Genomic DNA, 23,770 nt, shown 5'->3' on the forward strand with positions numbered 1-23,770 from the left:
AAGCTCTCTGCCTATGGAGACTCCATCATTATGGTCTTCTGCCCTCAGGCTGCTTGGCCCCATCTGGCAGATGCAGGGACCTCCACCACGTTTGCAGCTGGCCCAGCTGTCCAGTTTAGCATAGTGTCTTTTGGCAACCTGTTATACAGAGTTACTTTAATAGGAGGCCATCTTCTTGCCTTACAGGCCAGAGGAGAGAGAACATGTTCATATTGCACCACAGCAGACAGGGCGTTTGTAGTGGTTGTTTTTGAGAAGGCAGGTGACGGTTCACCATGGAGTTAGGCATGTAGATGTAGCACTTAGGGACATGGTTTAGCGGTGGACTTGGCAGTGTTAGGTTTACGGTTGGACTTGATCTTAAAGGTCTTTTCCAACCTAAATGATTCTATGACAAGGTTACCTAATGCCTTAAGCTTGTAGGGGCGGGCAGTAATGTGACTTACTGCATGCGTGTTCCTAGAATCCAGGAGCTGGATCACCTCTCAAATTGGATGCCTTTGTCATGTTGCCATCATGCCTTCTTTCCAAAAGTATCTTTGGTTTGGCATAGACAGGGCTGCTGTCGTTATGTGATCTTTTCATTTGGCCTCCTAAAACTCCAGAGATATTTTTTGATGTCTTCACACTGCTTAGAGCCGCTATCAGAACAACATTATGGTTTTCCTTTATTTAGATCTTTGACATAACAAACTATCATGAAGTAACACATTACTATGTGTCAGTTGTTCAGTAGAAACCATGTGTGTATAGAAACAAGTCTTATTTTAAATCCCAAGCCTTTGATCTTTTTTTCTGAAGCCAAAACCCAGTAATTTTAAGTCAGGCTTTCAGGATTTTTAGCCAAACCATGGCATGCTAACAGGGACCTGCTACTTGTTGTCAAAATTCACTTCACTAAAACACATCTGTTTCAGAGGCAAGATATTCCTTATTCAAATGTTTGCAGAACAGCTTCCTGGAGCACTACATGTGTCCTTACTCCTAAGTATTAAGCGATCGTGCCCATTTTCAGTGCAGAAAACAACTGAGCTTGCTTTGGGAACATCCATAAAGGATTGTGTATACATAGAAACACTTAAGGGAAAACAGAAGTTCTCTGGATTTTATGTGCATGCTCTCCTTCTGTTCTCCTTCTACCCATCATATACAGCCTGTGGTACTGTAGACTTGCGCAGCTGAGAGGAAGTAGTTAAATAAGGTAGAGAAGTCCTTTTACACAGTTGACCTAAAACACAGGGTGAGATGAGGACATGCATGTTTAAAGGCTATGCCGGGGCCAAAATCTGGATGAGTTCAAGTGTTGGAGGACTGTTCCTCTTGGAGAGTTCATTTGGACAGTGAAACTATGCTGCAACACGTTCAGAGGTTGCGTGGGGGGAAATACTGATCTCTTTCCTTTTTGAGAGAGTCTGTGTTGATTAGATGTACTTCTGCCAAAACATAAAGCACCTCTTGTTCCATTCTACTTTTTTGTGGATCCTGAAACTGTAGTATTGTATTAATCAGTAAGTGAAGGATCGAATTAAGAAGATACCAGGATTTACATCTTCATGTGAAACCTTGCATATGAATTTGGGCCACCTTTTTGGTTGGTGATTTTGCTGTGCTGGTTTGATCACTTTGGTTTTACTATTATGACCTGAAGAATACCAGTGGGTGTCTGGGTGCTCTCATTCACAAGGGGAGGACAGTTTACCTTGGGATGCCTGTTGTGCCAGTTCCTGCCCTTAAGTGCCTGGCCCTGTGCCTCTGTCAAAATCCCCTGTCCTGCTTCTGCTAACAGCAGCTGAACCGCTACATTCTGACAGGCAAACTGCCCGAAAGCTTCAGAAATAAAAATATGCAAGCTCAGCAGCTGACACAAAGAGCTGAACCAGCCCTACAGAGGAGGCAGGGAAGAGGCACAACAGTTGGTGGCAGGAGCTTCTTTAGCTGCTTCCCTTTTAGAGCTAGCCTGAAGTCACTTGGTTTTTTTTCAAGCGTTGTGCTCTGTGTAATGTGATTATTGCAGATCATGGAAAAAATCAGCAAGCAGTGTGTTTTGAAGGTGCTCTATAGCAGCACTGTTGTTCCACAGGCCTCCTTTCCATCATGGTCTAAAATGGAAGGAGTCTCTGGTGGACCTGGGGGAAGGGGGACAGAGCAGGGGGGGCATACCATCCAAGGCTGATGTTACTCTGTAGTTCTCACATACTGAGCCTGCTTGTCAGATCTGTGCAAAGGGCTGGATCTGGGGGTGGAGGAAAATGTCAAGCCCCCGCAGATCTTCATCAGCGGTTTGGGGTGGAGCAGAGGCTCCAGGCTGCTCTCTTCTTGCATTACTACTTCAGTGCTGTCTGTGCAAGGACAGCTCGTAGTGAATTGCAGAACGCTGCGTCCTTCTGCAACCTGACCACAAGAGCTGAACATCTGGTCTGAAGCTGCTTTTTGGCACAGTTTCTGGTTTTAGTTCTCATTGTACATGTTACTGCAGCTATGCTTATTAGGGCGGGTTGAATTTGGTGGGAGAGGGCAGAGGTAAGAAAGTGCAGAAGGAGAAATGTGCTGGTCTTCCCCTTAATTGTCTCCATGTAATGCTTGGAACAATCCTCTAGTGTACATTCCTCCAAGCATCTCAGCTTTTGTATCTACGTATAACATCCAGTGTTGCACTCTCAGTTGTGTCATGCTGGATTAAATCCATGTCTAAACCACTCATTCACTTCACGAGGACTGGGACGTAAACTGCCTCTCGCTGTAGAGCAAATAGAGTGAAAAATTCTGCAATCTTGCTTTCTGTCTGTCAGGAGACCCCCTACTTCCTATGCACATGGACATAAGATAGCGCTCTGATCCTGGCTTGCTGATTGCAGCAGCTTTCAAAAATCCTCTCCATGAAGGGGAATCAGGAGCCTTACAGGCTGACAAATATCATTCATGCAGCCCTTTTCTAAACAGGAGGGAAAGAAGTGACTAGAGTTCTGGATTTGAATAAGACTTTAAAATGTACCATGTGAGTGTGCACGCTGTGTTGTGAAGTAGCAGAGGTGTCTGCGCAGAATGCAAAACAGTCTCCCAGCAAGGGGCAGCACTGCTCCTGGAGAGCAGCTCTCTTCTGCAGAGAGAACTGCTTCATTTTCAAAATGTGATTTAGTGTGACTGGAACTGCAGAGCAGAATGGATGCTATGGGAACAGCTGGGTGAATTTGGTTCTGTCGATCCTCCCAGCTGAAACCATACCTCTAGTTCCAGGTGCCCACTTCATGGAAGAAGGCTTTAGCTGCATTCCACCACAGATGGCGTCCTGCTGGCCTGTCTTTCACTGAGCTGAAAAGCACCCAGATTGATAAATTTTCCTCTGGTGTAATTATATTGACTAAAATAATATGGGGAAGGGGAATACATTCCTATGTGAGGTAGAGGAGGAGCTAGACTCAAATTGGAGTCTCGTTATAAAGGCAAGTGTGCAAAGTCAGGATTGTGTTGTTAGAACAGTGTGCAAAGAGCTCCCAGAATAAAAAAAAATAATCAGTAGGGTTTGATGATGAAACGGTTTTGTATGGCCTTGTCTCTGATGTGGTTAAGTACAAAGATGGTAAAGAAACAGCAAAGGAAAAATTGGAGAGTGCAGCAAATGTTCTTTGGCATAGACTTGGGGGAGATGGGGGCTGTTTTCCAGCAGACTGGAATGTCTTGCTGAAAGAAGTGTGTGTGGGGTTACCCTCCCATGGAAGGTGAGGGGCTGAAGCAGTAGGACGCAGATACCTACCTGGTTTGAAGATACTGGTGTTAAGACATGCATCTTTAGGAGAGGAGACAAGCTCTTCACCAGGACAGCTAGGTGCCTAAAATGGTACAGTCCACATGGAGACTGGCTTTCCTCTCGCTCCTAACCAGCCAAAAGAGCAGCAGGAGGAGGGAACCAAGCCTTTCCTTTTCCTCTTTGTATATGTAGAAGCATGTCAGCCCATGATCATCCGGAAAGCACTGTTTTGGAGTGAGGTGGCCTTGGCCTGTGAAGGGTGAGGTTGTGACTTTAGGTTGTTCCTCAATGCTTCAGTTCCTGGAGATAGTTTCAACATCAAGGATGGCTCTTAGGATGGTCTTAGCTTCTATAGTGTTCACCCTGCACTTTACTGTGGGACATAACGTTTCAGCGCAGGTAACCGGAGTACACAGTTGAATCAGGGGGTCCCTTCTGCCACTGACTGAGATGACAGCTTTCCAAGGAGTGAGAAGAGTAAAGGCTCTCTAGTTTCTTGCATCTAAACTTAAGCTCCCACACCATCTTGTTACATGTGCAATAACATCTATACCAAAATGAGAAAGCTGGAGTTCTCATTCCAGCTCCGCTGCACTTTTTCATAATACAAGGGATTGAACTTCGAAAGTAAGCAGGTGTTGAAGGAAAAATAGCAAAGGCAAAGGAATCATGTTAGCTCTTTCTGAAATACTGCCCAATTAAAATGCTGGCTATTCATGTAAAGTACATTTGGAGCAAGGTACTTCAAAATGACTTATCAGTACTTGATTTGGAGAGCACTGCCTCCAAGGTAGCACAAAATGTGGAACTAGCAATGGAAAATCACTATGCCTTTAAAAAAAAAACAAAGCAATTATTTCTTGCCCTAAGGAAGGGTGTGCCTGTCACTGGGTTGTGTAAGGGGAAGTGGGAACACTGTACTATTAACATTCATGATAAACTGCACAGTTAATCATCATCCAGCTAGTCCCTGATTTCTCTCCTTTTCATTCTGGAGTAGAGGGGTGGTGGTTAGAGGGTTTGTCATTGGAGGGAAAGGGAAATTGAATATTTAATGTGGCTTTCTTTATGACAAGGCACTAACATGACTCCCGTCTGTATTTAAATGCTGTCCCCAGGTTACGACTATGGCTATGTCTGCGTGGAGTTTTCACTCTTGGAAGAGGCCATCGGATGCATGGAAGCCAACCAGGTTGCTTTACACTTCGGTCAATGCTGCTAGAAGATTTTTAAATATTTTTTTTGGTGGGGTGGTGGAAAGCCAATGAGTTTTTTTTGAACCATTCAAAGGAAGATCTGTTGTATTATACACAACACTGCGGTTTAAATGTTGTTTCCAGAAACTTGTAAAAGGCTTAGAAATGCTAGTGTGAAAGAGCTGCTGGACACCAAATGGTCTGCCCTCCTCCCTAGCATATGTCGGCCCACTGGCTAGAGTCAGAGGCTGGTGGCTGACAGACTCCTAATGCAGGTTTTGGCCCTGATGCTTTTGTACTCACACTGAAATCCAGTTGGAAAGAGCTCTGCTAGCATTAAATGCCTCCCCCGGTTGTGCGTGCACACACACATACACATGTGACTGTAGGTGAGGCCTGTGGTATGCAGCTCTGAGTCAACTATGACTTGCACGCTCCACTTTTCCATATGCTTTGTGTGTGGGAGAAATTCTTAATTGTGTGTCTCCCCCATATCTATCCTGTCCTTAGGCAAGCTGGAGCTGCAAACACAAGGACTACCCTACGTGCAGTTGCACCTGGTAAATCTGAACATTTTCAGCCCTTAAAAGTGCAAAATGGCTTAAATCCCCAGTGAATAAGTACCCAAGGGGAGCTTTTACTCTGACCTGGTATTTGAGGCTAGAGCTGTTGTCTACCATACAAGAGCAAGATGCATAACATTTGTTAGGTAAAACATAGATTCCCATTTTGCACCACCCTCCCTGTGCTTTGGAACTGCAGGTGACAGATCACTCAAGAAAAAACACTGAACAATTGATCCCCCTTCCTTCACTACATCCCTTAAGTCTCCTTTCTGCTGCCACCTTCCTCCTAATTTGCCTGAGTAAGAATCCGTAACAATTATCTAAAGCCTTTTTACCTGAATCCCAAGCCTCGCTGTCATGAGAGTCCTGAGTCAGATTCAGAGCTGTGCATCTGCAAAAATGTACTTACAGTTAATGAGTCTTCACAGCTGGGGTTTCAAAGGTCCCACTAAGCACTCGCATTTGCCTCTATTTTCAGTTACAGAGGTATTGCAACTTACAAAAATGTTTTACAGAAATAATTCTGTTGTTGGGAAAGAGCCTGGCACATTCCCACCAGAGTGTTGGTGGTGAGCACAGAGGAGAGAAGGCTCCAGAATTAATTATTACTTTTGCCATCAGTGACAACTTTTATTTCCCCTTCAGTGTTGCTACAATTCCCAATTTATTTTGTTGTCACTGAGGAATCTGTAATTATGTATGACACTCCTTTTAACCAAATGCCTCTCCATATTCTCTCTGCAATTCTGCTCACATGAAACAATGTCTCCCTACGTGAGAGCAATTCCAAAATACCTGGGAATTTGGGAATTCCTCTTTTTCCTGTTGTTGATGCCTGCTCTACCCCTTCTCCTGTTCGGAGCATCCCTATGTCCTTGGACAGGTGTTTGACTTGATCAGATTTGGTGCGTTGCTACGGCAAAGAGCCTGTAAGCACCAGTCCTTAAACTGAACTGAGTGCTTAGAGGTGCCCAGTAAATCACTGTACGCACATGCACGTGAAGAAGTTCTGGCTGAAGTTCAACTGCTGCTTACATAGACCTTCCCCAGCAACAGTTATAACAGGCCTTCAGGCTGGATAATTTTTTACTGTGTTTCCCTTTCAACATTCAGGCAGGGTGCTGCCAGAACCCCGCTCATGGTGGGGGATAATGGTCCCAGCTGTGCACTCTACCTGGGATGTGTTAAGAGCAGATAGGGTATGAAGTCTTCCAGTTTTCCTTCCTGCTGTATGTGGCTGCCTGTGTGCATGTGCAGAAGAAAGCTGGAAGATGGAGTGGTTGGAGGGCATCATCTCCAAAGCTTGCATGTACCAATCTTCACTATGTTTTAATAGAGCTACAGTACTTTGTAATTAGTGAAGCAAGAAATGTGCTTTTTGGGGTGACCCAAGCTATATGAATTTGGTCGGGAGAGTTGTAACCTCTGGCTTGCCCCACATAGGTTAACTTTTCTAATTTGCTCTTGACTGAAAATGGAAAAAAAGGCCTTCTAATTATTTAAATAATAATAATAAAATAGTAAGATCTGTATCTGACCTGCTGCAAGGGAGGGAGCTAACTTTTAAGTTCTCAGTAAAAGCCAAATAGAGATACTCAGAAAGGGAGTTATGCAATTCAGTCATCCTTAGACAACAGATATCCCATTTTAATATCTTCCAGGGTAGAGTTGTAAGATCATCTCCTGAGATTGAGAACTAATCTGCATTTTTACAAGCTGCAAAAACCAAAACCTGTGTTAGCTAAGACGTAGATTCTTTGATAGTTTAGTTATTTTCAGAAGGTTATCAGCTATCCCTGTCAAATTCAGTCACTTGTGAGAGCATAAATAGCAAAACAGTGTCAGCCCACAGTGACATCCTAGTCCCTCACTAGTCAACCTGCCTCTTTCTCAGTCATCTGTAGGCTGGGAATAAATAGCTTTTGCATAGACAGCATTTTTTGATGCTGTTTAATGCCTACTTAACTGCCCCTGCCTGAAGAACAGTTTGCTGCATCCCTATGTTGTATAATTCCTATATTGTGAAATCCTTTTGTTTTACTCAGCACACACCAGCACCCACTTAAGATCATTCCCAAATTTGCTAACTACAGATTTACCAGGTCCAACTCCCTCCATTCAGTAAGTCTAGCATGTGTATGTGACCACTGAGATTTGAGGGGCGTTTCTGTTAAGTACATTGTGATAAGGATACAGCCATCTTCTACGTTGCCCTAATTTTGTAGGACAGTTTCACTCCACTTGTATTAATTGCTGCAGCTAAAGTAATGAAAATGCCCCCCTTATTAATTGCTTTGCCTTGTTGATTGTTGCGTTGGCAATTTATTACAGCTCAAGGGTCCCATCTAACATGTGTGAAACGTGATGGACTGCCTTTATTGCTAGTGCAGAGGTGTTGGGCGGCAGGTTTGGCTGAGCTAGGTGCTGGCTGCCAGCTCTCCTGCTGTCTTTGGGAGGCTCTTTGCCTCGGTAGGGCAGAGGGGCTGTTGAGTTGTTTTGCTGAACCCAGGTGCAGCCCTTGTTGCCGGCTGATGGTTAGTGATGCTCCTGTTGGTCTTTTGTTACAAGTGTGTTGTTAGTTGACTTTTATGAGATGGCATCTCTTTTCTGTCTCTGATGAGCTGCTTCTCCACTGGGGAGAGACAGGTATTTTGAATAGAAAATGGGGTTTCTGTCTGCTATGTCACATGGTTTCTCCTAAATAATCTTTCCCTCCTTTATTCTCATTTTTGAAAGGTTGTACTGTGGTGTGGCATTTGTCTTACTGCGTTTTCTTTGCATTCAGGCTTGGTGTAAGCCCCTGGTGTAGTAGTGTTCCTGTCTGGGGGCACCAGATTGGCTTCTTGGAGGCAACTTTGGGAATATGTCCCACGGCTCTTGTTCTCCATACGTGTTGCGATCTCTTTGCGCTCCTCCTTCATCTGTAGAAGAAGCACACATAATAGGCTTGTTATTGGGTGCGAGAAGATCAGGCAGGAAATAAAGTACCCTTCGTGTACTGTTGTGTGTCATAAAGGCAGGTGAAGGAGGAGAAATGGAGAGAGCCTGTCTCTGCTGCCTGGGTATTTTACTGTTTTCACTGAGAGATGGTTGTTATACATATGGAAGCAGAAGGGTTTTTTTAAGCTTTGGAGCAAATGATCAGTCTTGACTGACTAGGTAGTATTGTCTCCAAATCTTCTAAGGCCTCAAACCTAGCAACACTGGCAGCGTGACTATTTCCTAGCTTTTGTTGCTAGTAACTAACATCTTTGTAATCCTTTCCTCCTGTTTCTTAAGTAAGAGGGCAAAAATGAGAGAGAGCTATAGCATGAACTTTTAAAAATACATACTTCTTAAATTATTGTGGAGGTCTCCAGGCATGTGCTAGAGTGGTTGTTCCAAGACTTGCTCTTGTGCCTTCCTGCACTGAGGCCGGCACATATCGGAGAGCAGTTTCCTTTGCAGTGCTGTGCGGTTCTGGTTCAGCTCGCTGAGCACAGTGTTACCTCCATTCCCTGCTTGTTTCTTACTGGAGAGGGTAAGAGGGATTCTTACTGGATTTTGTGGGTGCTCACTTTACGTGAGCACATCCCACCACTGTGCAACTGGCAGCATCAGCTGTGCATTTCTCCTGCTCTGAGCCCATGCCCTTTTATTCATTCACTGCAGTGCTTTTCTGCATTTAGTGTGAACATAGCTTCTTGTACAGATCAGACTTCACAGGCTTTTCGCTGTAGCTGTTGGTGTTAAAATCCACAAGATGCTGTGACAAGCAGGCAAAGCCTGGGACTTTCTGTCCTGAAAACATTTGCAGTAACCAGTGTGGCTTCCCAGTTAAATACAGAAGGAGCTTGTGGTTATCCTGAGAATGCATCTGCTTTGGTGACCTGCAGCCTTGGAGTATTTATGGAAGTCTGTGGTGCAAGGAGTGTGTTGCAATTTGTAAGAGAAAATGTGTGTCCAAACGTCAAAAATAATTGTTTTCCTTTTGGTAAGATATGCCAAATTGTGGAGTCTGGCATTTTTTTCTAGAATCTGCAAAATGCCCCCTGTAATGGAAGATGACACCCGCCTCAAGTGTATCTTCACGGGCTGTCTGGTATCCATCATTTACTCGCTCGACAACGTCACTCCATCTCTTTAGCTTTAACCTGCAGTTGAGGGTAGTGGTGACAATTGAGTGTGTCCACAAAGACACTGAAATCTGTTTGCATGTTAGGCTAAGTGCTGGAGATGGCCTTGCTTCTGATATGTCCTCCTTGGATTATCAGCTGACATTATCTTCTGCTTTTCTTGTTGTTTATTAGGTGTGTGGATTTTGCTCAGGTTGTATCATTAGCACACATCTTTTTTTTTCCCTATTAAACCTGTCCTGCTTTTGACTGTGTGGATTTCTAGAATTACCTTTTGGAGTCTTCCACTTTGAATGTGTGTATAGAGAGTGGAAAGGCTTGTACACCTAGGCAGTGTTTCTTCTGTAAACATCCTAATGATTTGGGAAACATGCACATTATGGAGTAATTTTTATGATCCAAGTGACCTATGGAATGTTCTCTCCATAGGGTACCTTGTAATCAGATGAGTGGATTTCCAGGCAGCAGAGCTGACTTTTTTTTTTTTTTTTTTTTTTTTTTTTTTTTTTTTTTGTGTGTGTGTGTGTGTCTGATTCAGTGTGTGACCTTGTCACGAGCTCAGCCTGGTCTTACATCACTGAGGCTTGACATGTTGAGTCAATCATTTGTTCATTCCCACTTGTGTCTCACTAATCACTGCATCATAGCATCATTTAATTGGAGTTGTGAGCCTCTGAGATCAGTACGGAAGTCTGCAGTGGGAGGCTCCTAGTGCTGGGCAGACACTTGCCTGTGAATAAGCAGTTGGATCTGCCTGCGATGACCTGTGGCAGGGCTTGGTGTGTGGGTGTACATGTGTATATCCTGCAGTGATGTTGTGATAAATGCACTGTCTGCTTTTCTGTTCAGAGGACTGACTTAATCTCTGCGTGCTACAGAGGCCTTCCTTGTGCAGAGAAGGGTGTCTTGTTGTAAAATGTAACTGCCAAAAAATTCTGGTACTAAAAATACTTCTCTGGACCTTCCTCTCTTCTGTCACCTCAACTGCACAAGCTGTGCGAATCCTCTTAGTCTCTCTTCCTTTGGCACAGGAGGTTGTAAGAGATCTTCTGTCAAAGACTTCACACACTCTTCCTTCAGCCAGTGGTAGCTGCCCATCAGTGTGTTGTTTCTAGCCCTACCCAGATAAAAAAAATAGAACTTTCTTCTTGGCATCTCTCTCCTGCCTTGCCTCAGGAAGCACACCATTCTAACCAATGTATTTTAAAATAAGGGCACTTTTAACTGGAATAGTTGTGAAGCTGCATCTTCTTGCTCTACTTATGTGATCCCAGCTTGCCATGTCCCTCTACCTCCCTGCTCTTATTCCAAAATCCTGTCCTCCTTTTTTCTTTCTTCCTTTTTTTCCTTCAGTCTCACCTTAGCCATGTGATGAGGATTGTATGCTTTTGCTGCTGCTGAACTGCTGCTCTGTAATGGGATTGTCCCATGGGACAGCTTCTGGGTGAGCTGCTTGGAACGTGCAGCAGATGCTTAACCAGGACTTCCTTAGTATCTCTGGTTGCTGCTGGGGATGTGTGGCCCAGCAGGGTTATCTCAGGACTCAGGTACTGCTGTATATTGCAGAATCATCGATTCCGTGTGCTGAAGTTCACTTGGGCTGCTGTGTAAATAGGTTGTTCCACGTAAAGCATCCCTCCCTACCCTTTTCTAAAATGAAACTGCTCTCCCCCAGCCCCACGGCATTGAAGTTCTGGTTATGGGTTTGCTGGGATTTTTTGCCAGTTGACATTAACAAATCTGTGTGATGATATATCTCTGAAATGTCCATTCTTTCCCCGTAGATTCAAATGCCTTGTTAATCAAGTTTTTCTCTGTTGGGATAGATGTTCTATTTACAGCACCAGGAGCTTGAGCTGGCAAACGTTGAGGAATAATTGTGATTTCCTGAAATTTGTTTAAATAACTTGATCCATGAGCGAATGCCTAGATAAGTGTCCAGTCCTCTCTGGCTGACTGATCATATGATGTGATATACCAGTACTTGCAGTGCATCACTCACTCCTGTTGGCTACCACATGCCGCTGTGCAGCATCTAAAGGTGCATGGGGGTGGATACTCCCCACACTGGTGGCTCAAAGTGAGGAACCACTGTTGGGCAGCTGGACCTCTGGTCATGCCCAGCATGGCTGTTGTAAAAATGGGGGTACTTGAAAACTTCTGCTCATGAATATGAAATGCAACGTGTACCACAGATAAGTCTGCTCTCTGCCCCTTCCATAGGCCTAAAGTTGTATTGTAGAGCACTCATTGGCAGAGCAACACCTAAGAAATAGCTTTGTTTCAGTATTGTCAACATGCAAAGCGTTTTCCTGAGTGACACGGCATCTGGCACACTCAACCTTTGAACTCGTTTGTAGGTGAGATTTTGCCTTGAGCTAGAAAGGATTTGAAGTAGTCCTTGGATACATATGCAGGATACAGGTGTTACCTTGTCTGTGTAGCTATCGGGTCTTCTCCTCCTAACGTGGTAATGGAACAGTTGTGTGACAATGAGGAAATCTTAGTCACAGATGCTACGTATAGGTGCAGTTTCACCTTAAAATGAATAGCAATGTTTTACTGCTGGCTGCTCTTACTCACAGATTGTATGGTTTTTATTGTGTTGACCTTCATGATTGGTTGATTTTCTATGAAGATCTGTAGAAACTCTAAATATATTCTTGTGTAACCGTTTGGAAGGCATGTATCATTGTAGCATCAAAGTGCTTCAAAGGAGTATGCTAAATCAGCTATAGGACAGATAGTGTATTGCCAAAATTATCTGATAGATTGTGTACATGGACAGAAGGTGATTTTGGATTAAGATGTAAAATCCCTTGATCAAGCTCCTATATGAAAGTTAGTAGGACTCATGCCACTAATTTGCTTTGATGCTTTTGAAGTCATCCTTTAAGTAAGCTGGTGACTAACAGAATTGCAGATGCACTATCAGAAATTTCCTCTGTAGTCTTGGAAGTGGATGGTGCTGATGGTATGACTGAAGTTACTTAAAGGAGACACAGACGCAGTGAGAGAGGAATGTCTGTATGGGTTCAGTTTACATGAATAAAGGCATCTTGGTGAGCACACCATAACTTTCATTTCCAGAGCAAGACCATTTTCTATCACGGTTTTGCCATAATGGTTTGCACAAGACCTGTCATTGTGAAAGAGACAGCAGTCCTTCTCAGCCCAATCCCAGCAACGTTGAGGGGAACACCAGATATGTTTTACAAGCAGATGAGCCAGCTTATAGCGCTAAGACTCCATCTGGACTGTTTTGATAAGTGGGAGCACACCAAAATGTTGTTGCAATTTTCACTTGATCAGTTGCTTTTGTTAGCTTCAGCATCAGAACTGTTCGTTCATGCTTTTATGCTATCTTGGTGATGATTGCTTTTTCCATTCCTTGATGCACTGTTGATGTTGGGTTGCTGGAACAGGAAGGTAAAAGGTTGAGTCTAGAAGCTGAAAAAAATGTCAAACTGCACACTCCCAGTGGTTAAGGAAGGCAGAAGCACTGTTTCCTTCTCTTAGAAGAATGATGGTCAGACTGCTTTTCTGCAGAAACTTTTTTTTTGCATAACTATGAGTATGATAGGCAGTGAGAGAGAGCAGGAATTCCCTTCAGATCTGGATTTTGGTCTGTTTTCTTCCCAGCTGAGTTTGTGTTGGACCTTTTTAATGTAAATCGTGGAAGTTTGGGTACCTAGAATTGGGGTACATTCAAAAAGAGTGCCTTGAATTTGCCATTTTCTGCTTGGGTTATGAGAATTGCACAAGGAAGAGGTTAAATTCATATGTTTCAAGTTTGAAGATTCAAGATCAAAGCTATGGCAAACAGCAATTTTATTTGTGAATTTCTGTTTCCATTTGACTGTAACTGGGCTGTTCATGTTGTTGACTAGAAATGAAACATGATTACAGTGGAAAGTGGGGGCTGGCACGCCTGAGTGGGCTATTGTGTCATTATCCATCAATCACAGGCAACAAGGAAACAGGTATTTAACACAGAAGGACACACAGTTATTATCCGCCCCATTCCCCTGCAAGCCACAGGGCACCTTTGAGACTCTTATTAAAACTTTAATACCTACAGAGATCACAAGAAACACTGTATGCTACGGGATCAGAGATCAGGAGCATTGCTGTCATTCTACATCTGTGCAGGACAAGAAAACATGTTAGGTGGAAGAGCACCGAGGCTGCTGGCAGACAACAGCCCTCTGCGCTTCTGAGGAAAGGCACAAACTTCCCCCAATCCTCTCTCGTTTGAGAGAGGGAGAATTTCTTCTTGCATCGTATCTGGTGACCTGTTTAACCCAGCATGTGTGAATGGGACAGCAACTGAGAGGTCCTCAGTACCACTGTGTGACCAGCTTACTGAATCTTTGGCTATGCTTGCTCCCAGAAGAGGGCAATAGGGGGGAAATCCTGAAGCCATTTTGTACAAGGAGGCACAGGAGGGAGGTAGAAAGTTCTTCCTGGCTTCTGCAGCGAAAAAAGCTGTACAATGTGCCGTTGACTTGTTGCAATGAAGTGTCTGATGTAAAGTAGCATTCTGCCTTAAGGTTTGTTTTACTGTGCTGTTGCACTGTGTGTGTGCATTGACAACTACCAGATGTTGTATCCAAGTGTCTTCCTGCATCTCCATCACTTCAGGCCACCTGTAGGTTCAGTTAGTTATGTCTTCAACAAACAGCTTCCAGAAGTAGATTCCCCAAAGGACAGGGGTCTAAAATCAAGTGCGTCATGTAATTAATTACATTTTTAATGAGGGTCAAAGCTATAAAGCTGTAAACATGAGATACAAGTATTTAAATCTCTGAAACTGTCTTCTTTAGACCAAGAGGATGAAAGTAATTCTCTCCTGTTTTCATAGACAGCAGGGGAAATCTTAGGTTTTGTGATGTACAGTCCATGTCTTAGCAGGAGATTAGCAAATATTCAGATGGGCTGATGTACCAGATTTGAGCCAGGATGGCAGTAAAAGCCCAAGCAAACATTCGATGTACTTTTCCATCAAGGATCTCAGGAGCAGAGTTAACAGAGAAAGTAATTTTAAGTCCTCAGAATCCCAAGATGTATTTTCATACACATAAAATCAGGTTGAGAAGTCTCACTAAGAAGCTGTCTCATGGTGTGAAGCTGTACATTAATTATATGATGACTAAGGCATTTTACTGTTTATAGTCCTAGGTTTTTGAAAGCCTGATTGATTCTTCCCAACTTGTGATATCACTGGAGAAGAGAGCTGAGGTGGTTTGGTTGTTTTTTTCCCCGGACAAGGTGTTCTTCTGTGCCTGGTCCATGTGGGACTGGTGTTTGTCCTCTACCACTGCCTGCTTCTCTGCCCATTGCACTAACTTTGCTTGTCTGTTTTGCTATCTTCTGGGGTGTACTGGGCCCATCATTAAATGTAAGAAGTGAATTCCAAAATGTTTAATAGACACCTCTTGGTGACAGGCAAATGATTGATCCATCTGCTTCTAAGAGGAGCAGCTGAAAGCATCACCTCTCTGGTGCTCCAGTGCTTGCTCTTGAGAGATGAGCAGCCGCACACAAGGAGCTGCAGGCAGTACCTCTGTGTCTGTCTGCCCTTGGTCTGCACGGGCCACTCTCTTTACTGAGCCGCCGGTCGCTGCCTGGCTTGATACATCCCTGGGTATTGGAGTCCCACAAGAGGTTCAAGTGGCAGTACCTGAGCCACCTGCTACTGTGCTGCTTATCTGACAGTTCAAGATGTCTGTGCATGCTGTTTCCCCTTCCTGGTCCCTCAGGAATTCAGCCAAGCAGGGGCACTTGTGACACAATAGGGGATCGTGTTCTTTTCCTTCCTTGGTGTCAGGATTATCATAGGAACTGCTCAGCTGCGCACTCACCTCTATGGCTAGACTCCCCTGAAGAGCTGAGGTCAGCTACCGGAGGCTTGGAGCCTGAATATTCGCACAGGAGAGTCGCTTCTTCTGCCTCTTGCACCCTGACAAGGCACTAAGCTACTTTCTTCAGCAATTCTGGGAACTGGCCAGGAAGGAGGGATCTGGATGTACCTCTGGTTGTTGTGCAGTGCAGTTGCCTGGATGAACCTCTTAAACCTTAGTGCCCCTGTAAAGGAGGAGCTGCTGGGTCCTATGGGGAGCTGTGACACCCACTAGTGTTACATTGCACCCAAGCCAGGCTAGCAGGAGAAACTCATTTCTTTCCAAAGAGCTCGGATAGCTCTGTTCTCACGCTGTGCCAGGTTTCTTGGGCTAATACTGACCAAAGAGGTTAAAGCAGCCGTTTCCCAAATCGGCTCCTCAGAAGAGCTCTCTTAAGAGGCAGCACCTGCTCAGATGTAGAAATCGGTATGGGTGCCAGCCTGAAGATGTGCCAGCTGCCTTGTGGTTCTATCTAGGTGTTAAGGATCTGGATTTAGCTTTTGGACAGGCCACCTCAAGATCACAATGACGTGCTGGGAACTGTCATTGCGATGGCACAGGTGAGTGTTGCACTGCTGGTGCATTTCCCCAGCAAATGGCAGGGTTCTTTCTCTCACCCTTTGGGAGTCAGTATCAGGCATGCACTTTTGCCATTAACTGGGAATTTAGGGATGTTGAGAAATGACGTCTCCAAGGACAAAACCCTCTTTTCATCCAGAGCTGCTCCCTCTTCCCAGGGTTTTGGGATCTTTTCCTTTCAGCAGACTGGCTGTCCTGCGGGGAGCTTGCCCGAGCACTAGCTGCAGAGAAAGCATTGCCGGTGAAGGCTCTGAGTGCTTAATTCAGTGGGCGCAGAAGTGAGTTTGGAGGCATGTCTGGGGGACATGCCTCTGGACTGCTCTCTTCCCCATTTACAGTTGGTGTGTTCTTAGTGCATGTTTGCTGCTGCGCAGAACATCCTGCACTCTGTTCACCATGCAGGTCAAGCTGTGTCAGAACTGGTGTGTAATCCCATGGTTACATGCTCCAGCAAAAGGACACGCTTTTGTTTGGGTGTGGGGACTTTAACTGCTTAATCAAATAGGCTGAATTTTCTCGCAATAAATTTACCCCTTTAAGGCAGAGCTTTCCAACCTGACTTTTTTCCAGCATGATTTTGCATTGGGATTGCTCTTTAGTGTTTTGATATTGTGCTTCAAATCTATGAGTAAGGAACTGGGCCTTTCCTCATTGTTCTCCTGGCTTCCTTATGGCCATTGCTAATTGTAAGGTACCCCTGGGAGAAATGCACAGGAAGGTCCTGGCGTGGATTAGTGCATTGTGCTAACGTGCTTAATCTTTTTATTGTTTAACAGCGTTATGAGATGAGATGACCTTTGAGGAAGAAGGTGGCCATACAACAAAGTACTCAGAAATGTGTCCAGGCTCTAGAGCAGCATTTTGGAGGGAGAGGGGAAATCCCTGTGTTGGGAGCAAAGGGAGTGTTTGAAGCAGCTGTTGGTCAAACACAGTGTCCAGACAGTAGACCATGATGAATCAGAAAAGGAATATAGATGAGGCAGGGCCATGTGGACCCTTCCCTAGAGCTATCTATGAATATGCTAAATATTTAAATGCTCTTAAGTTTTGATAGTTTAAGTATACTTTTCAAATAGAGGATTCAGCCTGATTCATACTTTTTTAAGCATGGGAACAAGTGTTTGATATGCACGACCTTCTTAGCTTACCCTGTAATAAGTCCTTAACCATCCATGCTTCTCTTTAGCTGTGGAATGGGAGCGCAGCCAGTAATACTAGAGTGCAGAACTTGTCACCCTTTGAGCTGTTATCTCCTGATACCCCCAGACCCTCACTGTCTGAACTCTAGAAATCCTCTTCTGACCCCTTCGTACTGTATAGGTGTCGTGGTTTAACCCCAGCCAGCAACTAAGCACCACGCAGCCGCTCACTCAGTCCCCCCCCACCCAGTGGGGTGGGGGAGAAAATCGGGAAAAAGAAGCAAAACCCACGGGTTGAGATAAGAGCAGTTTAATAGAACAGAAAAGAAGAAACTAATAATGATAATGATAACACTAATAAAATGACAAGAGCAATAATGAAAGGATTGGAATGTACAAATGATGCGCAGTGCAATTGCTCACCACCCGCCGACCGGCACCCAGCTAGTCCCCAGTGGCGATTCCCCGCCCCCCCTTCCCAGTTCCTATACTAGATGGGATGTCCCATGGTATGGAATAGCCTGTTGGCCAGTTTGGGTCAGCTGCCCTGGCTGTGTCTCCTCCCATCTTCTTGTGCCCCTCCAGCTTTCTCGCTGGCTGGGCATGAGAAGCTGAAAAATCCTTGACATTAGTCTAAACACTACTTAGCAACAACTGAAAACATCGGTGTTATCAACATTCTTCACATACTGAACTCAAAACATAGCACCCTACCAGCTACTAGGAAGACAGTTAACTCTATCCCAGCTGAAACTAGGACAATAGGAAAGGCTTTCATTTTAAAATTTCCACATTTTTCCAGTGATCCTATAATGCTGATCTGCAAAGGTGCCCTCTTCAGAGGGGTGAGGGAAGCTGGAGGTTAGAATTCGCTGGACAGGGAGACGTTAGGGCTTTCAGTGGCAGCTAAAAGGTCCACTGCGCTTCACTGGATCAAAGAAAGCTTTCAGATGTGTTGAAATCTCCTTAAAGGGTGAAATGTAGAAGCCATTCGTATCACCTACCACCCAAAGCTGGCCCTAGAGCGTGTGAAGTCCAAGGCACATTTTGTGTTTTCTCAAGCTGCGACACATGGCTGTTATCCGTCCTGGAGCCATAGCTGGGAGCTTGCCTGTACCAACTGTTTTGGTGGTGTTCTCGGAGCAGGACTGAGCGTGCTGACAAGTGAAGCAAATGCTGTGTTTAAAAGATAAGCATTTTGAGAGTCCTAACTTGGAAGTGAATTGGAGTTCATAATTCAGGCAGTAAAATGTAGAGAGCTGGCATAGTCTGAAAGGCAATTTCAGTGTATATTTGCGAAAAGGATGTCAGTGGGGGGAGATGAGTTGTAGAAAGATACTGGGACTTGCTTAAAAAGAGTATGGCTGGTATCCAGGGAATTTAGAAATCGTAGGAAGAAAACTGGAGGTGTCTCAGCAGGCTAGATTGGGTGTCTGTGGAAATAAGGTACTTAAAGGATGCAGACTGGTACCTTCTGCTCAAGGACAAATGACCTGGATAACCAGGCAGAAAGGGAGGCCTGAGGAGGGGTATCCGGGAGCAAGTAGAAATGGAAACGTGTGTCACGGTGGATGGTCCCCGTGCAAGTAGGTAATGGGTTTTATATGAAAGGAGTTTGAAAAAGAGGCACTGAGTGCTATCTGGGATAAAATAATCCTTGTATAGCATCTCAATCTGTTATATTTAGCTACTACATCTTTAGGACTCTCTAAGTTATCCTCCTAGTGCCTCAGTTCTGTTTTAGGGCCAATTTTGTTTAACATGCGCGTCAGTGATGTGCCTGAAATTATGTTCTGTTAACTCAGGATTGATGATGACATCTCTCAGCTCTCAGTCTCGGGCCTCCTCTGACCTTGAAGACCATGAGCCCTGAGCATGCCATGCTGGTTGGCATCAGATCACTGTTGAAACGAATGCCTTACTGCTAAATGGTTCAAAGGGATGCCACATGCTCTTGAGCTCCAAGCATCACTGATGCTCAGGAGCCAAACATCCTCCTTTCCAGGTGACCACTAACACAACTATTGTGCAAGATTCATCTCAGTGTTAGCCTTGATAAAAACCTGTAATAATAATAATAATACACAGCAAGGTTGTTTGGATCCACTTGGTGATATAACCATTCCCCAGGGATCCACCTGACCATCTTTTTCCCCTGTATATCTTGAACCTTCTGCCTTGACTGTCAGCTACTCAGCAGTAGACTACTGGTCACTGATAGATTAGGCCAATAAAAAGAAGTCCCTGAGCCGCAGATGATTAGGGAGCTGGAGAAGGGGGCTGAGAGCCTTGGGGAGAGTCCCACTACACTAGGAATTTGCTTGTAATTGCTCTTCCTGTAGGAAATGCCAGATTGCTGCAGTGCCCTGCAGCAGGCTGGATTGCTCTTGTTTCTTCATCTCTCTCTGTCATGCTCTGTTTTCTAAATGTTTAATTACAGATGGATTGTGGTTTGTGAGTTCACAGCTTTTCTCATCTGCTTTTTGTCAAAGGTAAGCAAATGTACTGCCTGTTGCTCTGTAGAGTTGAGTCCCTTGCACAGCAGCTGCCAAGGAGCTTGGAGATAAAAACTTCAGCATATGGAAAAAACGGGATGAGAAGCCAGTTTCTGTGGCTGAAATGATCTTGTTTTGAAATATATCCAGCTGGTCTCTTACCCTCCCAGGCATCTTGGTGTTGGCCCTCTGCTCCATCCCAGGAAGCTGCTGCCTCCTGAATTCCATGAGCAGCTGGGGATGTGTGGCTGAGAGGGACTTTTGGTGTTTGACCCTGTCTGCGTGCTTTATGTGAAGATGAATACCTTAAGGGAGAGAACCTCGTGCCCTCCCTGCCAGCTTCCCTCCAGCCTCTGTATAGAGATGAGAACCATGCCAGTGAAATAGGATGCGATTACATAATTTACATTGTGTTGCAGTTGGGGTTGTTAAATTTGCATTTATAATCCATACTCAAATAGGAGAAAAACCTGAAAGCAGTCTGATTTGTGGTTACAATTAGATAACCCGACTTCTGCTGTCAGCCACTTGTCTCCCTGTCCTGTGCCGTCCAGTGCATTCGGAGGCCAGGACTGGAAAATACCCTGAGCATTGTGAGTGCTCACTGTCCTAGGAAGTGCTGCTGGGACCATGGGCTCCCTCTGCATTCCCAGGCTGCCTCCTGGGGTACTATCTGAGGCTCCCCAAGGCAATAAACACTAGTCATTAATCAGTTTAAATAATTTTTAAATGATGGGTGTATAATGATTTTTGAATAACCATCCTAATTATAGTAAATACGCATAAGAGGGCTGAAATAACATCATGTAAACGAGGTTAATTCTGGTATTTTAATGTGACTGCTTTGCTGTGCTGCCCGTAAGCATTCTTTTGTCATAATCTTTGTATGCAATTTTATATCTGTTTGCAAATGATATTTTCAGTTCATTTTTAACATGTGGAACCATGTCAGTTTTCCAACTTGGTTATTAGTCAGCAAGAAGGATACCACAACCTTTCAGTTCATGGCACGGATATTTTCCATTTAATCAAACTATGAACAATATAAGAAATAATTAGCTGAGGTGGTGTTTGGTTTTGTGCATGAGCCAGCCGCTGGAGGAGATCTGAGTATGGTTCGCTTGTGGTGCAGGCACCTCGTGCACTCCCGTGGTTGCTGCTCTGTGGTTGTAGCCAAGGAGGAAACTTTGGCTTATTAATCCTTGTGGATTTGGGGGCTCCAGAGCTGATCCTTGGTTCTGTTCCAAAAATGACCTGCGCCGCTCCAGGTGTGTCATCTGTAAAGCTGAGACTGACAATTGCTATTCCACTGAGTCAGGTACCCATGGCCTTTCTTGTGACGAGGGACGGTGGCATGTGGTTACCACCCCACTGGAAGAGCTGGAGCACACTTCCTCCGCAGCAATCCACAGCAGCGTTGGTTGCTACATCCACGTCTCCGTGCGGTTTGGCAGCCCCTGTGGTAACTGCTGAAGCATGACCCATGGGGTGGAATACTTGGAGAGCTGTCAGCTCATTGTTAGGAGGCTCTGAAGTGAGATTTTACTGAAGGTTTTAATGTTTGACCAAGTTCAGTTAAAGCAGAAGCCTGGTTTGATTTGAGGGAGTGTGCTGTGCTCCAAAAGCTCTCCATGTTTCAAATTTTCTAGGTCGCTCTTGGATGCTCTAAATTTTTTTCAGAGAAACCGTTAGCAAAAACTTTGACATTGATGATTTGTATTCTTCTGTCATCTCGGTCTTGGAGAGCATAAAGATACTTTTTTGGCAAGTTCTCCCCCTCCTCAACCCCCAGTCATCATCATTAGAAGCCTGTCAACAAACATGAAAAATACCAGCATGCCAACTGTAAATGCTAATTGACAGATAAGCAGCTGAAGTGGGTAACTCGTGCTATGTCTGACCTGCAGCAGTCTGTCTCCTGGCCCTGTCAGTAGCTGCGTTGCTTCCCTAGGAAGTGTGATCAAAGCGATCTGTGCTCACATACCTGCACTACTTGGTAGCACACACAACTTCTCCTGTACCTGTGAGTTAGCTGTGCTCTGTTCAGAGCAGGAGGTGAGTTCTTTCCTTGCTAAAGTAGTCCGATTGCAAAGAGGATAAACTAAAGATGAGTTAAAACCAACCTCATGAGTGGGCATTACGTGTGCTAGGAATGTGGTCTGGTTTTTTTCTTACAGTTGGCTTACCTTTACCGTTTAGATCTTACTGATATTCTTTTAATGCTTCTGGTTTAACTGCCTTTGGGGACAAAGAGCTTGGAAGCAGCTCTAGTAAAACTGGAGTTTTGTTGCTGAAGCCTTGTGCCCAGCTGACACAAAATCTCCAAAGTGCTTTTGGAAGGATTTAATCACCTGTGGATATCATGGCTAAGGGAGCTTCCCTTTTTCTTTCCTTCTCTTAAAGTAAGCTGTTCTTGTGGGGTTTGTCCCTGCTCAATGAAGGGCTTTGAGACATTGCTACTTGCTGTGTGCACTTTCTGCAAACAGGCTTTACAGTTTCATGGCATCGCTCTCTCGAGGACCACCTCATGATGGGATTGCTTAGTTGATCAGAGTCTCCTGACAGTAACATTTACATACTAAGCCATCAGCTGTTATTCCAGATGATGCAGATTTTTTAGTAGCTTTAGCTGAAATGGCTTGTACTGAATTGTATCACTTAGACTAGAATCCAGTATTGCATTTCCAACAGACCTGTAAGTGAAAAAGCACGTATAACTGTGTGTGAAAGATACCGAACAGTAGCATAAATCATTGCTCCCAGCAGTAAAGTCCTGATGCTCTGTTTTGATGAATTTGGCAATTCAGAAAAAACAGTAGAATCTGCTTGTGCCCTTGGAAATCTAGGCGTTTCCGTGGCTGAGAGCTCAGTGTTCTAGTACTGCAGAGCTGTGCTGCCTTTTCAACCCTTCACTGGTGAGTCAACTGTGTGTTTACTGCTAGTTTTGAGGGGGAGGTTCCTGACTGGGAGGACCAGAGAGACATTTCTGTAGCATACTGATTTAGAAAGAAAAGGCCAAGCTGCTCAGAAGTGCAGGATGTTGAAAACCCACAAGGAGAATTAACAGGATAGTGCAATTGAGTCGGTGAGAGAGGTCCAGGGTAAAATGCGTGAATATGGAAGAGATTGTTACAGTCTGGGCACCAGACAGTACATCTGGCATACCTTGGGCTTACCTTTTTTTTCCCTCTAGCACTGCTCCCTGAATTCTCAGAAGATTTTTGTGATTTCACAAAGGTCTGCTCAATTGAAAGTGGTGAACTGAAAATCAGAGTATTATCCAAAACATTTTGCAGAGAAAAGGAAGAAGATATAGATGAAAAAGAATAAGCAGTGACGGGGACTAGAGGAAATAAAGGTTCTGAAAATATTTGGGATGGAATCTAGTAACGAAATGGGGGAATGAGGAATTTAAAGTCACTGAATCCTGACAATGTGTGTCCTAAATGAAGGACTCATTTTGGAGTGTTAAATGATGATTGCAACCTTGAAAATAACTTTATCAAGAAGAAATCAGTAAGAGAGAGCTTGCTGGAAAAACGAGCAGGCAATCAGCAGGGTGTTAAGGAAATTAAGGAGTAATTATGCAAGTGACACTTTCTGCAGTCTCCAAGAACTGAATTTGCAGTAGAGACCAGCACCACATGCACTTAAAAACCATTTTCCATAAAAACAAAAATACTCCTAAGGCTTCTGGCAAGTTTTATCCTCAATGGCTGGTAGAAGAATGAAGCTGTATGATGGATTGCCCTACCAGAGGAAGCGTCCTCAAATCTAGTTGTCCTTGTCTCCTGAGCTCCTAGGCAGGGCTGCAACTGCCTGCTGAGGAGCTGCTGTTTCTGAGGACTTCCCTGGGCTCACGGAGTGGCCACAGCTCTGCTCATGAGGATGTGCACCCTGCCTTCTCTCCCTGCCTGTGCTCGGTGGGTCCTGAGGCAGACGTGGGCATTTCTAGCCTGCTCTCCTGGCACTGCCCGTCTCTTGAGTGTGTGGTGTGGTGTGATGGGTGCCCTGCCTGGGAGAGGAAGGACG

General features: G+C 44.6%; 1 protein-coding gene and 1 long non-coding RNA gene across 7 annotated transcripts in view; both read left to right on the plus strand.

The window, feature by feature from the left end:
* Positions 1-23,770, plus strand: part of RBM6 (RNA binding motif protein 6) — a 61,477-nt gene that overhangs the window by 18,875 nt on the left and 18,832 nt on the right. For all 6 annotated transcript variants that reach the window (XM_030043534.2, XM_041118639.1, XM_030043538.2 and 3 more), the window contains one exon: positions 4,864-4,937. In XM_030043534.2, the coding sequence (XP_029899394.1) occupies positions 4,864-4,937 (74 nt within the window). The remainder of the gene's footprint in view (positions 1-4,863; positions 4,938-23,770) is intronic.
* Positions 9,330-23,272, plus strand: LOC115353732. The gene is made up of 2 exons (XR_003927684.2): positions 9,330-17,424; positions 18,009-23,272. It is a non-coding gene; the product is annotated as an uncharacterized LOC115353732 (long non-coding RNA).

This window comes from Aquila chrysaetos, chromosome 20, assembly GCF_900496995.4.
Source record: "Aquila chrysaetos chrysaetos chromosome 20, bAquChr1.4, whole genome shotgun sequence".
Lineage (NCBI taxonomy): Eukaryota > Metazoa > Chordata > Aves > Accipitriformes > Accipitridae > Aquila > Aquila chrysaetos.